The 15,842-nt window shown below is 41.0% G+C and overlaps 1 protein-coding gene across 2 annotated transcripts in view; it reads right to left on the reverse strand.

Annotated features, from left to right (window-relative positions):
- Positions 1–15,842, reverse strand: part of pof1b (POF1B actin binding protein) — a 33,839-nt gene that overhangs the window by 14,638 nt on the left and 3,359 nt on the right. For both annotated transcript variants that reach the window (XM_023962734.2, XM_023962735.2), the window contains exon 3: positions 1,789–2,060. In XM_023962734.2, coding sequence (XP_023818502.1) covers positions 1,789–2,060 — 272 coding nt within the window. The remainder of the gene's footprint in view (positions 1–1,788; positions 2,061–15,842) is intronic.

Here is a 15,842-nt window from a genome sequence, read left to right on the forward strand (position 1 = left end):
CAACCTCGGAGGTTATTTGTCGCTTTTTAGTCAAAAATGCATTTTTTACACTTTCTTTTTAACTTTTCAAGTTTAAAAACAGATTTATTTGATTCATTCTGCAAGTGGAGCAACAAAAAAAAGTTATTGGCATATTGTTGGTTGGCTTAGTTTTGAGTTTGGACCAAAGCTTTGAAAGATTTTGTTTTATTCAGCAAAGACTGTCAGCTGATGGATGGATGCTGGTTGTCATGGTGATTGAAGTGTTGACAGGCTGCAGCACATCTTCCTTTCTTATCCTGAAATGCGTTATCTCCAAAATGATCTTCTCGGGAAAAGGTGTTGAAAGGAGAACGTGAGCAACCCTCTAATCCAGATTAAATTATTTGGGATCAACTCTGGGTGTAATCGTGTAGACATGACAACTGCAGACGGATGGGAGAAAGATGGACTTTTCACCGAGTTCTGTGATGATACTGGACTTATCTTAATTAAAAAATAAACTAAATACTGTAGAGGTAAAGGAAAACATGGATTCTCACCTTTATGTTTTCTAGTTTAATCTAAAATCTGTTGAAAATTCAGAGACTTGGAAAAACCATCTACCATCCTCTGACTCCGCCCCCTCACGATTCCACAGACAGGAGTGGGCCGGTGGTAGAGTGACGAATGAAAGCAACGCCTCCTTTAACAGGAAGTTCTGAGTAATCTGACTGTTAATGGCTTCTGCAGGTCACATGACGGTTTACTGTAAGCACTAAACACCGGTGACATCAAACCACAGGAATGACGAGGCGGACGACATCCACCGAAACTGACCTGCCTGAACAAGCCGCACATGAACCAGGCGGCAAAACACGCCGTCTGTTGCCATGACAACATCCACATATTTCTGTGCCTGTACTGGCACACGTCTGTCTGAGACACAACAACAAAAACCATTAACCCTGATTAAGCCGTCACAAACGGGCCGTTACTGGAAGACGGTTTTTTGAAACGCTGGACCCGGTTTGGACGTTCCAGTGCAGACTCTGACTGTCGTCCCTAGTCTGATGCCTACGGTGGCCCAGAAGGGTCTCAACACAACACTTGAGATTTCACAACACAAAATAACACTGCACTTCGTCACAACACTAAAATAATTAACTCAGAATACGAAACAATAACTCACAACACAATAACTCACAACACAACACTTTAGCTAAAACTTAACCTCACGTTGTAGGTATACTTCTATTTAGAGATAAAGTGTTTTATTCTGAATTATTGTGTTGCATTGTGACTTATTGTGTTGTGTTATTGTTTTGAGAGTTATTATTTTGTTTTGTGAATTAATTTTCTTAGTGTTGTGACAAAAGTGACAAGAGTGTTATTTTGTTTTGTGTTGCGAAATCTAAATGTTGTGACCCTTCTGGGCCTCCGTAGATAACATCGCTCAGACTTTTGTGTTTGACAAGAGAAAATTTTAAGAAGAAAAAAGAAATTTTTTAGGATTTTCTTTTCTTTTTTTGCCCAAATGAATATTCAAAGAAATTCCAAACATTCTGGAGGGAAATAAAAACCAGGGAGCTGAAATGTTTCCTGTTGGAACTATTCAAATCAGTATTTGATGCCGTTTCCCCTCCTCTTCCTCTTCCTCCTCCTCCTCGTGCTTTGAGCAAACATCAAACAGCAGCTTTGTTGTCTGTCTCTGAGCTTTGGTGCTCATCGTGGTCAAATGAAACTGAACTAATCAGCAGAAATTCTTGCGTCTTCATTTCAGAATATGAATTTCTCCTCATTTGAGATGTTCCAGGTTTTCAGACTCACTGCCCGCGGATCCTGGACACGTGGTCGGAGATGCAGGAGTGGATGTCGCAGTTCTTCCTGTAGACCTCGGCCAGCAGCTCTCCAAAGTACCGCGTGTCCAGCTTCGGGGCCTCCGGCATCTCCCGCAGCTCAGAGCTCAGCTCCATCCTGGACATCCTCTTCGACAATGGCGGCGGCGCCTGCACGACGTTCACTATCTCCACCTCTTCGATCTCCACCTCTCCACCATCGTCCACATACTCATCCTCCCCCACCTCTTGTACGACTTCGTCCTGGAAACAAATCAAGGAAAAGATTTCTGTCATCTGTTTTTCCTGCAGCGTTTTTATGTTTTTCTTCATCTTGTTAGGAAATAAAAAGCGTAAATTAGCAGACAATAAAAAAACCTTAAAGTTTGACTTTGTGTGGAAAAAACTGCACAATAAAGAAAAACTGAAGTGGAATTATCAAGAACTACAAAACACCACTCATAGTGCAGGAAAACAAAAACTGAAAGGAATTCCAGAGTTTCTTTCATGTTTTCTTTCGCTCCACTGAAATGGCCTTTTGCTCTGTAGCTGCAGGGAGCTGCTCCTCCTTCTTTACAAGTTAATTACTGAAAAGAGTTTCTGCCACAGAAGACACAACCCCCCCCCCCCCCCCCCCCGTGCAGCTCGTCTCAGAGCTGCAGGCCTCAAGCTAAAATCCAAAGAAGAGATTTCAGATTATTTTTCCGTCCTCCAACTCCATCTGGATAAAGATCATCTGCTGGACTATTTAGACGTGTAGTTGTAGAGCTAGATTAGCTAATTCCTCTCTAAGAGTTCTGGTGCATCGCCTGTCCGTCCTGGGGGAGGATCCCTCCTTCATGTGGACCCCCCTGAGGTTTCTCCTTTTTTTTCCTGACTTTTTTTTAGGGGGGTTTTCCTTACCGCAGTTTAGTTTAGCCTTTTTAGCATAGTTTAGCAATAACAACAGTTCAATCCTCAGTCATCTCTGTCAACCACATGGTTATAAACAAAGGAGCCATGGCTGCTCTTTACCATCAGTAGTTTTGTTTTCAGGGAGGTTGGCATCCAAAAAATGCATCTGAGTTGTTTTTTTTCCAACTTAGCACATTTCTGTTGCAGAGCCTAAAACACTTCCTGTTGCACAAAGATTCACACAACTGCACTGATTCAGTAAAAAATACATCATTTTTTCATTATCAATAGTTTGTTTTGGTGATATTTCAAAGTGTCTCTCCTTGAGTTCTGACATCCATAAATCCAAATACTGATGGCACCTGCAGTTCAGCGGGAAGGTTTATGAGTTCAGAAGAACGTGAAACGGCAGAAGTAACAGGTTTTAATGCTGAAAACCAACACAGCTGTCTCTGACTGCAATTAAAAACTCAAAACTCGCTCATGCCACACTCGTACTTTCCACAAACGCACACACCGAAGAACAGTCACAGCTGAGTTTGATTGGAGGGTTACAAAACCTGTCACCCTGCAAACTCCATGCTTCTCTTCCACTCTGCCAAACATCACAGATGTTGTCTTTGCAGCATCTGACCTGGTTTTCTGAAGCCACCTGAGCGTCATTTCCACCGAGCACTAAAGATTCTCCGTCTGAAGAACCTTTGGAAAATCTGCTACTGTTTCAGATCATGTGATGCTCTTTATGATAAAAGTGAATCTTAGAAACGGTTCTCCTCTCTGCAGTTATGCAGATGCTTTCTGGAACTGTGCAAAGGCCTCTGGTGACCTTCTAGACTGGACCAGGTCAGAAGAAAAGAATGTGAGCACTCCTTCACCCACAAACAAATTCAGTGGATAAGCCTTCGCCCATGGGTTTAGTCAGGACTGTCAGGTAGGTGTGAAATCCTGGATTTTCCCACACAGGTGAGGACAGATGCTGATGCAATGCTTTCTAAAATTTCCAACCTGTAGCTGCGCAACGTTGTTCAACCAGATTCCACACTAGCTCTGAGGAAAACGAAACATCGGAGCTGCCCAGTAAACCTTTCGCTGTCACCACCTTCTGCTCTGAGAGTTCAGTTTACTGAGAGAAACATCCTGAAGGTGTGAGAAGAATGACGCAGAAGCGCAGACACACAAACTGTAAAGAAAACAAGGAGAAATAAAGAAGAAAAACAGATGCGGAGAGGATAGACCGTTATGCATTCGAAAGACTTGAAACTTAATAAAAAACTGTTTTTACTTGAGTTAGAAAGCCAAACTTGCTCCAGGTTCACACTCGTTTTCATGTGTTAGCATGAAGCTGAGCTGTACATTAGGGTTCTTCCTTCAGGTCGAGAGCTTCTCAATTGTGGTTTAATTAAAACATTTTAGTCCAAAGTTTCTACAGTAATCTTTGGAGTCATAGCTGATGTTTATTAAAATGTAACTTAAGTGTTGTTTGGTTTATTACACCTAATACCAGAGAAGGGGACTAAAAGTTTGACTTTTTTCCTACAAACATGGACGTCTTCGTGATAAATGAGGGGGGAGTAGGCTACTGCCTGAAACATGAACAAAGAAAAAAGCAGCAAGTCTTGCTTGTCCACTATCATGTCTGAAGAAGCGCCTGTGGCTCCTCACTGCACCACATTAACCAGCAGACATTTCCAAATTCCTTCATGAAGGTTGAGTCAAAGTTCCTCGATTAATTCACTGTACCCATTCTTCCCTCATTCCTTCCCCCATTCTTCTCATTCTTTTTCACCCCCCCCCCCCCCCCCCATTCTTCCCCATTCTTTCAACCTGTCCAAATCAATTCCAAAATTCAGAATTTCTCAGAAGTCTTTGCATAAAACCAAAGTAAACTGATGTCCAGTAGAGTGGCAAATATAGACCACAATGCATTGCATTTGAATGTGTCATTCAGAAAAATGTATGAACATTTACTTTTTAGAAAGTTTTTATCATCAGAACACCATGGATTCATAAGCGGTTTATGTAAATAGTTAACTAGTTATCAGGTTTTTAATATTACAAAATAAGTAGTGAGCATGTGTCCTAATTGTGTTGAAATTCAGAACACTGGACAGTCCTGCACTATGGAGACTTTTTGGGGTTGAGAGGGAGTTCGGACAAAGTTTACAGCATCTTCTTTCTTCTTTCCCTACGTCTTGTAATTCATTTGTTTGCACGCTCTCCTGCTAGCTTACAGCCCCTCACAAAAGCCAACCTAATATTACCGGTGCAACAAAGATGGCGAGTTATATTGAAGCTATCCAGTCGTCAAGTTTAGACCCAGATTCCAGGTCAGACCAGGAAAACAAAGACGTTGGATCTACATGTCTGCATCAGAATGAGGCGGAGCAGGGAGCTTGTGGCCCCGCCCATCATATTTTCTACATCACAATTATGATGTTTTTCAAATGCGGTTTTATCCTCTGATCCTGATTCACAATTTGAACAGAAAAAATCTGTTTTGAGCTTAATTTTCTTTGTAAATGTCCTCTGCCATGAAAAAAAGCCAAAAGAACGTGTTAAAAACACATTTTTTTATAGTAGTGGTCCAAATCAGAGTTCAACTTTCACACCTGCAGAACCAAAAGGACCATCAGAGGAAACCAGGTCTGACTGCATCAATCCTCGTGAATCTGGAACAGTTTGACACAGATTCCAGACCGCGGGACGACTCTGAGAACATTTTGCACGTTTTAAAAACATGTTTGAAGCAGAAGATTGCCTCAAAAATGCCATTTGCAGTTTGTCACAGCGAGTTCTCATGTGACATTTAGACACTCGTTACGTTTTTTTTTGCTTCTGCTGGCAAATAATTAATCAAACAGCAACAGCAATGACACACCCACGAAGACGCATTCATCAAACCCCGCCAGCTTTCGTCGTTTGGATAAGAAGTTTGGCATCAAATCAAGAAACTCAAGTGACACTTAGACAGGCTTTGAGATATGTGATCCTGATTGGCTGACAGTGCGAGTTTGGTTTACACTCCTGCACAGCCGAACAGTCAAAGGTCACTAAGCAGCATTTATTTTGCCTGTTACAATGAAGCAGCAGATGAGCCACTAGCGGGTGGAGCAGCGAGCAGGTGGGTGTGTCTGCAGGGCTGTGGCGGCTTCACAAGCATACCAGTCATTCCCGCCGTGACTGAAAGGGAGAGTGAACCAGTCTGGACAAAAACAAAAGCTCCCGGTTAACGGCCGGTCACTTTACAAGACCTCCGGTTTGTCCGGACGATCCTGAACGCATCGCGCTCCAAGTGCACAGCTGACGTCTGAAAACATCTCCGTCCTCCTGAAAGCTTCTGAGTTTCTCTGGTTTCAGAAGAAGGGCTGGACCTGAAGATTTATCCTCCATGAAACTGATTACTTTCTGAAACGTCGCCAACGCCTTTATTTGATTCAACAGTTGAACTCCACACCTTGGAAGCAGATAAATCTTTATTTCTCTAATCAGTAGGATTTGTTTTACAGTTTCCCATTTTGAGCGGTGAAGTAGACGGCCGGTCACACTGTACACTATTTTCATCCTCCAAGCTATCTTAGTTTGATCAAAAACTGGTTTGCATGTTTACAAAAGAGACGATGGATGGAAATATGAACTAAATGACCTCATGAGTGTGCAAAATCTGTATTTTATTTGACATTTTTAGTCAATTTGACCCCAATCCAAACCCACTAGAGACCTGTGATGCATCAGAAAATCTTTCAAAATTACAAAAAAACAAACATTTTCAACTAAATTAGAAACTGAAACCTCTGCAGGCTGACTGCTTTGTTTCCAAAATAAACTATGGAATCTGTACATTTTCCTGAAAAAGAAGTTGGTCCAGTTACAGTTGGAACAGAAGTGCCTCAGGTGAAGGAGGGAACTAAACCAACAGGTACGGATACCTCTGTCTGTTCTGTGAGGACCGTCCCAGTTAAAGAACAGAAACAGGAAGAACTTTTTAAAAATATTTTTTTTTAATTGTTTTGCACTCTTTCAGTGATCATGTGACTCACATTGAGCTTGAGGATTATTAAAACATTTAACTTTTAATAACTCTTTCCTCCTTTTTCAATGTACATAATTTAACGTTACAGCTAAGAGGGGCGGGGTCTCTGAAAAAAACTCAGGAGCCTCGCCACAACTCTGCTGCCTAAAATTCCAGAATGGAGAAACACCTTGATCATTTTTGCACAGTATTTCCAAAGATCATTCAAATAGCAAATTACTTAAACAAAAAACAAAAATAGAAAAACTAATTCTCATTGAGCATGACAATTTTTGAAATATGGATGCTCTAAACCTCCAGACTACCAGAGAAAAACATCTTTTGTCCGGTCAAAATGTACTTAAATCCTCTAAAAACTACTACTACAGTTGCTTGGGTCCCGAAAAAGTTTTATATGTTATTTTAAACAAAGCAACAATTCCCTAACTTCAACATTTTCTACTAATCTGTTGGTCATTATGGGATGTCAGGCTACAGGCTGCTGGTTTTTCAGAAACCTCACCTGGATCCCATTCACAGTATGGCAGGCTGTTTGGAAAATATGCTGCCCCCACCCCCCACCCCCCAGGTTTGGAGTTTGATATTTGTGATGTGGGTCATCAGAAATGCAGTAAAACAATTGAGCCTTTTTGGAATGAAGCTCTAAAAGTATTTTTAGTTAACTTACAAGTTCAACAAAAACATGTGAATAACAAGAACAAGGCCGATGGTTTTCATCAGTTTTAGACTTTTTCTGTAGTGTAAAACGTAATGATGTCATAGTGTTATATCCCATTTGATGTCTAGGGGAACCTCGAGGAGCATAAAATAAAAGTAATGGTTCGGCACCAAATTTAAGTAAACAAAAACACCAAAAGAACGTCTCGATACAAATGTAACACATTTATTTACAAATAAATGAATAAAAACCAACAAGAACTAAAAGTGAAGCAAAAGGTAACAAACAAAACTGCAACTATCTAAGCCCAGAACACAATCTTACCTGAACCAAAAGAAAAAGGGGAAACAAAGACAAACACTAACCTCCCTGGACCAACAAAAACTGGAGAATAGGAGTACTAGATTTATGGCAGTTCACCCCTACAATCTATTTTACACCTTTATTTTGGTCTGGGGGTACATAGAGGGGCATAACAACAGAATCACCCCCCACCACCACCACCCTCATCCAAACATCAACTTCCACCGAAGCGGTTATTTATGAATAAGAAATCAAGCAAAATGTGTTGAAAAGATTCTTTAAATCAGACTTTACATGTTGAAACCTGGGATTTCAACTATTCATTCTGCAACCAGCCTCTAGTGGTCATCTGTGAAACTACAGCATGTGATACTTCTTGATAATTGATAAATCATGTAATAAAATGCTTACAGTATAACAGGGTGGGATTATATAAGTTCGCTTCCTTCCACTCCCTTTCAAGCAATACTTAATTTTATGTCTAATTATACCAAGTTTGATTAGTTATTGTATGAATGTATAACTGATGATTGTATTGTTTTTGTGTATTATTCCTATTTGATTGCTTGAAATAAACCATTTAAAAAAAATTTGCATCAAGAAGTTGTTTAAACCTTTAGAAGTTCTCTGTAGGTCTGTCTTCATAGTAAATAATTGATTTTCTCTGCATTTGTATTAAATGTTAGGATTCTGTCATAGTCAGGGCAGTACATTTTAAATTGCCATACATATGTGGGGGGCAATAAAATAGATTTTGGTTCAGACAGAGTCTGGTTTAAGCAGGAGCAGTGTCCATCATTTTATCAATGATTTGTTACATCCTTCAGGATTGAGAAATTTAACATCTTTTTCTGTCACCAAATCAGTTTTTATCTTTTGCAACTACAACTTTTTTTTTTTTTTTTACTACAGTATGTATTACCTTTTAAAATACTTTCGCAGATGAGTACTTTCTGCATTTATGGTAATATTTATATAAATCCAATAAACTTCTGTTAATTAAATTCCAGTGTGAAATTTCCAACCAGAAATCTTTTGCCCGGCAGTTCAGCTCAGGCGGCAGAGCAGGACGTCCAACAATCGAAGGGTCGGCGGTTCGATCCCCGCTCCCCCCAGCCAGCTGTCGCCCCCCCGAGCGCAGCTAGTCTGCAGCTCACCGCCCCCCCCCCCCAGGGGATGGGGCAAAATGTGGAGAAGAATTTCCCCATTGTGGGACAAATAAAGTATCAATTATTATTATTATTATTATACTTTCTCTGAGCAGAACAATGACACCATGAGATGAGGTCATGTTTGTGTGTCAGAAGCAGCTCTTTCCTGTTTCCAAAGCAAACGTTTGGTTTGGATTCATCGCTCCTGCCTGCAGGTGACGTATCACAAAGCGGTAACACCAAAAACGCAGAAACCTAACGCCTCCGTGCAGTCGGCAGGTCCGCGTGAGGACGGTTTGTGTGCAGCCCGGCTTTCAGAACTCTGAGTGACCGAGTAACCCAAGAGGTTGCTATTGGAGCGAGGGGAGTCGCCTTACAACACAGCCTCTTTGTGTGAGTCTCTGAGTGTCTTTGTGTGGGAGAACATTTCCTCCCAATCAAGAGGTTTTCACCAGTTAGTGACAGTAATATGAGGAAATTCCTCACTATGCTGAATAAAAATATCCATTTATTGTTTTCTGTTTTTGGGGAAATAATCATGTCAGACGCTCATTGTGGAAGAAAAAGACAATTTTATGATTGTAAGGAACTACAACTACTACTTTTTTATCCAAAAATCCATCCATCCATCCGCCTTCTAAACCCGCCATTTCCCTTTTGGCCTCGAGGAGATGCTGGAGCCTATCCCAGCTACTGCTGGGTGAAGGCGGGGTACACCGGTCGTACACAGGTCGCTGGTTTAAGCATGGATTTATCAAAAAAATGAAACATTTAAATTATTCTTTTAAAGATCAATTACTCTGTCTATCAAACAATGTTTCCATGGTGATAACACCAAATTTAGATGAAGAAGAAACGTTTACCTCCCTGCTGTGCAAACCAGCCTTCAAAACAGAGGAAATGCATTTCCCAGCTCAGACTTAAGCATCCTCAGTTTAGAAAAAGCAATTTTTTTCAAATCTCAATTAGCCTTCATAACAACTATTAGTGGTGACCTCTGACCTTCAACCTGCAATCTTGCTTGCTTTCTCACCAGAATGTGACAGATGGAGACACGACCATTGTAATTGAGACAAAATTCTCTTTTTGCACAAAAAAGCGTGTCCTTAACTGATTCCACCCATACACTGTCTCAATGTGGATTTAAGCCTTTGGTAAACGTGTATCTTAATTATCTAAGTCTACAGTTTACATTCATGCACTTTATTTTGCATTCTATATTTAATTTTTCAATACACATTTTTTCTTATTTCATCTCTACATAGCTTTACTTGTGTATATTATGTATATTTTCATCTATGCTGTTTTTTTTCTTAATTATTTGCATTATTTGCACTGTCCACGGAGCGGACCTGGCGTACATTTCACTACTGGTTGTATTTGCTAAATATAATATAACTTTGTATGTGACAAATAAAAATTCTTGATTCTTCTTGATTCTTGATGTAAACACTGGTTGCTAAGGAACATTTATTTGAAGCAAAGAGGAGAAAACATCCAGCTGCATTGTATAAGTGGGCAGTTGCTATGGACCAGCATCTGTTTGAAGGCTGTCAGTTTTAAACGTTCTACCTTCTGAAGCTCCGAGTGTCCTCTAGTCCCTGCGATGAACCGAACTGGAGCTCCAACCATCACATGTTCAGCTCTGCCTGCAGCTCGAATGACGATGCAAAACCACAATGTTTTCTGCCTGCCTAATTTAGAATTACCCAACCATCTACAGAGAGGCGGCAGACACGGATGCCAGCAGACGAAGCAAAGACCTGTCTATGATGTCTGAATCCCAACCAGCTGCTCAAGTGGAGCAATCTGGGTTTACAGTACAAAGATCTGCAGCGTTGTGTGCCTGCAGGCTGAAAAGAATGATCCGTTCACTCAGAACGCCGAGGCAAAGCAGCAGCAGCAGCAGCAGAGCCACATCAAACACCCAAATCATCACGTTTGTCAGCGAAGGAAAAAGTTGACCGTCGGGCTTTATATTTGGATCTCGGTTTATGCAAAGAAGCTAAATGTTTGTTCCTCTTTGGCTCAGAAATCTCTACAGATTTATGCCCTGACAGTAAAAACATTACATGCATGTTACGCTTTCTGGACTCACCGCAAAGTGACGCCCTTCTGTGGCGTCCTGTAATTAAGCCTGAATTCTTGACACACCCTGCAGAAGTGACAAAGGCCTCAAGAACATGAACACTGCTCCAACATGTTTTCTTCCAATCAGATCATCGCGGATTTATTTGATCCTCCGCAAATGTTGTGAAGGAACATCATTTAATCAAATCCTCTGTCAACAACTAACCAGCTTATCCTCACTTTTACTGCATGGTTTGTGTTTTTTAATCTCCCCTTCCACAGTCTGTTAACGTTACTGTTGGAAAAAGCAAGAGTTTGACTTTAATCAGCTGGAAATAAACACAAATTAAGTTCAAAAATCAAAATTATTTATGGTTTGGTTCTGTTTTGTTAGGAGGTCCAGTTGAACCCAAACCCTAAAGCCAGAAGTCTGCAACCTTTAACGCATAAAGAGCCATTTGGGTCGATTTCTCAATGCCCAAAATGAGAAAACACCAAAACAAATCATCAAAATTTATGGCAACATTTACCTAAATATTTGCAAAAGCAGACCACATTTATGAAACCATTGCAAACTGATATTATTAAAAAAAATCTATTAACAAACAGTATCTGTCAGCTATGGTGGTCCAGAAGGACAAATCACACCATTCCTCACAAAAACAAACTAAACATCACAACGACAATTAATCGATCAAAGCTAAATGTAAAAAGCAACATTTTGAAATTCAAATAAAACAAGAAGGAGCTGCATTTCCAGAAGAAAATGCAGCGAAACTTAAGAGGGAATTATTGGAAAAAAAATAGTTAAATTAAGAAATGATCAAAGCTGACTACAAATAAAGTGAAAACAGCACAATAACAAAAAAAATATGCTTGTGAAAAATGTCAGAGTCGGGTATCGAACCAGCGAGCTTCTGCACCAAGGATTCCCCATGTATTTCAATGGAGGAAGAAATCCTAGAAATCCTGGAATATCTGGAAAAGTTCAAGGATTTGAAGGAGCAGACGTCACAGCTGGAAAAAGCTAAAAGAGCTGAACATTTGAAAAGTTGAACGGTTGAAATAGATGAAAGATTTAGACAGAGTTAAGCAGCAAAAGATGGTGGAAGATACTAGAATAAAGAAAGAGAAACAGGAAAACAATGGATGAATATTTTATGGCACGGAACCAACAAAGCTGCAGCGACAATTCTCAGCGTTTCTGAGATGTCCTAAAAGTCGTGCGTGGATGCATTTTTGTCAGTTCTGTTGTGTTTTTCCTCTTTCTAGTGTTTTTCTGTGCAGGTTGGCTGGGGGGCTCCGCCCCCTCTCTGGTGGCTCTCCATGGATTGGCACACAGCTGCCTGCTCTTTAGGTGAGTTAGTTTGAGCTGCAATGAAACGGTTCTAGTTTGCTGCTCTAACGCAGCTTGCTTTATCTGATATTCCAGTGTTGAGTTCTGTCATGTTGTGGATTTTTCCCACCTGGAGCGGCTCTTTAGTTATTACAAACTCTCGGTTTGTCGCCCGGTCCTGCATCTGGGTCATCCTGGTGACAGTCAGCTGCCGGGTCACACGCTGGTACCGCTAAAGTATCCAGCGTAAGGAATTTGTTGCCCCCTCGTCTGAACCTCATGAGGAAAGAGCAAACGGTTGCAGGGGTGCATCTTTTTCAGCGTCTCCACCGGCAGCAGCCATGGCAGTGCAGTGAGAAAGCCTCTCCTCCATCGCTGTTACGAACGTCATGTTAGCTTTAACGTCAAGAAACGGCACCGGTATGAAGTACCGAGATTGTCTTTGGGTAGATTTAAGAAAAAACAAACAAAAGTAAAGTCAAAAGCACAGCAGCATGTTTATTTTTCTAAAGTTATGTGACCATGTGATGACCCCCTGCTCCTCCTTCCTGCTCCCATGTCATTAACATCCCAGCATACACAGGTGTGTCTCCAGCCTGTACAGACCTGTGCAGGTGTGCGGACATTTGCAGCACAGCGGCAAGAAGAAGAAGAGACTCACTGCAGACATTTTTGCTGCCTGACAGCGTTCCTTTAGACTCAGAACCAAACAATAACTGAACTTTAAAAGTCAAACATTTCTTTCCTTCCTTTGATCTGTTTGAGGACTTCTTCTCAACTTCTAGGACAGCGAATGATCCAGAGGAGTCTGTTGGTTTAAACCACACCTGTCCTTACAGATCACTCATCCTCACTGTTAGTTTTGGACCTGGGAAGTCAATGAGAGGATTAGATTCTCTGACTTGTTGGTGCAGTTTAGGCTTTGTGGCGTAATTTTAGGGATTTGTTACCAAAACAGATCAGACTGAGGCAGAAATTTTCTCACCAAAAACTTTTCTAAAGGACAAAAAAGAAAAGCACACCCTATAATTAATGGTGTTTCAGTGTATAAATGAACCAAATATAACATAAATTGTTTAGTAAATCATTTTGTCTGAGTTTTTATTAATCACCTGATGTCACTAAATACAGTTGTCAGTATTTCTTGAAAAACATTTTGCTTAAACAGTCTTGAATACGATCACTGATGAGCTAAAAGAAGAAATTCTGAATGAACATATTTGTGCACAAGAGCAGCCCTTAGTCAACAACTCCTCACCTGACCTTAAGCCTCAATCCCAACTGCCCTTACGGGTGGACTGGGGCTAAAAAATGATCAAACCTGTACGCGACACACAGGCAACCTGCATGAAATATCAAAGTTGTAGGGAGAAAATGCTCATCCACATTTGTCCTACGTTCATGCTGTTCATGCTGCGGGTGGCAGGTAGTGATGAGCACGTATACAACACGTAAGGGGAAGGAAAGGGGGAAATAGGTGAGACGGATTGTTCATTTTTTTGAACCCTCTAAATCCTGCGGACTGCATGAGGAGCCCCTTGGTGCTGTTCACGTGGTACGTGCACGCTCTTTGCTGTGTCCTGACATTAGAAATGAGGAAATTAGATGGAGTGTTGTTTGTGCGGACGTCCTAAGGGGACTTGTGGATCACGTGCACAACCTGCTTGTGCAGCATGAGTAAAGAGCCAGTACTCGTACCTTACTAACGACTAAAGTTTGGCATAAGGACACCGTATGACAGCATCACCCGTACGTCATAAGTACATGAAACTTCCATTAACCTTACAAGTACTTCACAATACAGTTACCCCACGCAAGAAATTGGTACGTTCCATTTTAATGAGACTCGTACGACCACCTCAAGGGAACTATAAGATTAAGCCTCTCCTGTCTACGACCCTCCACGAACCCGGACAACCCAAAAACCCGCAGCCCACAACCAGGTTCATGTGACTTTGTTGTCACCAAACCGAACAAATTTCTTCAGAACCTCTGCAGTCCGGTTAAAGCAAGCTTCATTTGCACGATTGCTACTTTAATTTACTCCTTCAGAAAATGTTGACACACAAAGAAAAGCTTAATTAACCTTTGTCTGATAAAACTAAGAAGAAAAAACATTTAGCAGCTCTTTTTTTCCTGTAACCAGTCATGAAATTATAAAAATGATTCATAAATGGACTACATTAGCTGACAAAAGTCATTAAAGGTTGTTCTGTTTTTAGATGAACAATTTCCCTTCTTTATATCTTTATAGTTTACTCTAAAGTCAATATTAAAAATGACTTGAATTAACTGCATTTTCTAACTTTGTTGCAGCTTTGTTTACAGCTTTTGCATCACTGGGTTTCATCACTCTGCTGGTGTAAATGTGAACAGTTTCAGCTTTTTGCAGAGCCTGCAAACCCGCCCTGTTGTGACAAAAGCCAGATGCATGACGCTGCAGGTACGGATCAAAAGGAGGGACCCCGCCTACAGCAGAGGCCTCTGGGAAGTCGCCAGACACGCCTCAGTTTAACGTTCGCGCCTCGTCAGGAGCGCAACAGTTTAAGGTCCTGTGATGAGAAATGTTGTTGTAACAGTGTGACTGCGGAGGCGGGACGTGGCACGAACACAAAGTGCCAGAGTGGAGCGGAGCGCTCCGAGCCGAACGGCTGTACTTTCACACAGCTGTGAGGCTTTGTGGTACAGCGAGCGTCTCTGCGGCCTCAGCAGAAAGATTCGGCCTTCAGACGTTTCTGCTGCTGGCCTCAGACAGGAAAAGTTGAATTCAACCAAATATTTAACAAAAATTAAACAATTAAGTATATTTTGAAATGCTGATACTTTAATAGGATGTTCGATTTCTTCTTCTTATTTCTGTATAAACCTAAAACCAAATATCTGTTGACCTTCATTCTTCTTCATGATTCTTTCCTTTTTGCATCAAACACAGTAAAACGTCTCTGAAGTTTTCAGGGTAATGTTCTTGGAGCTTCTATTAACTTCAGTTTTTGAAGAATGCAGCAGCAGCGTGTCCAAACAAGCCACAAGCCAAACAAACCATAATGTATTTGTGTGACGTTCTCGACGTGGAGCACCTGCAGGAGAAGTCTGAACTTGTAGCAAAATGTTGGCATCAGACGCCTGATGACAAAAGTCTCTTTTAATCTTCTTCTGTTTTCATTTTCCAGAAAGAAATCCAACAAATACAAAAAACAAATACTTTTGGTGTTTCTACAAGCAAAAGGCAGATTTGCATATAAAAATTTTCAAAATAAAGTTCTGGCACTTTTGTTTCACTGCATCTGGAACCAAAGTGAACATCTTACTGTACGACAATTTGGACTTAACACCCAGAACCTTGTGTACAAATCTTCAAAACAAACACCAAGCTTGCATTTTGCAGATACTTTTATCTACAAGAACTTCTCTTGGTGGTGAAATTGTTTCACTTTGTTCTGAGCCTTTTTGAGTACTGTGCCACCCCACCCTTGAGGCTGCCGCTTTGAACGCCTTATCTCGGTCCACAGTGGGAGGGTTTTCACAGGTGTGGCCTATACCTGACAGAGACCTGAATCTATATAACCCATGATTTATGATCCCTCCACACGTCATAAATTCATAG

The sequence above is a fragment of the Oryzias latipes genome, chromosome 14 (genome assembly GCF_053564925.1).
Source record: "Oryzias latipes strain Hd-rR chromosome 14, Olatipes_Hd-rR_3.1".
Lineage (NCBI taxonomy): Eukaryota > Metazoa > Chordata > Actinopteri > Beloniformes > Adrianichthyidae > Oryzias > Oryzias latipes.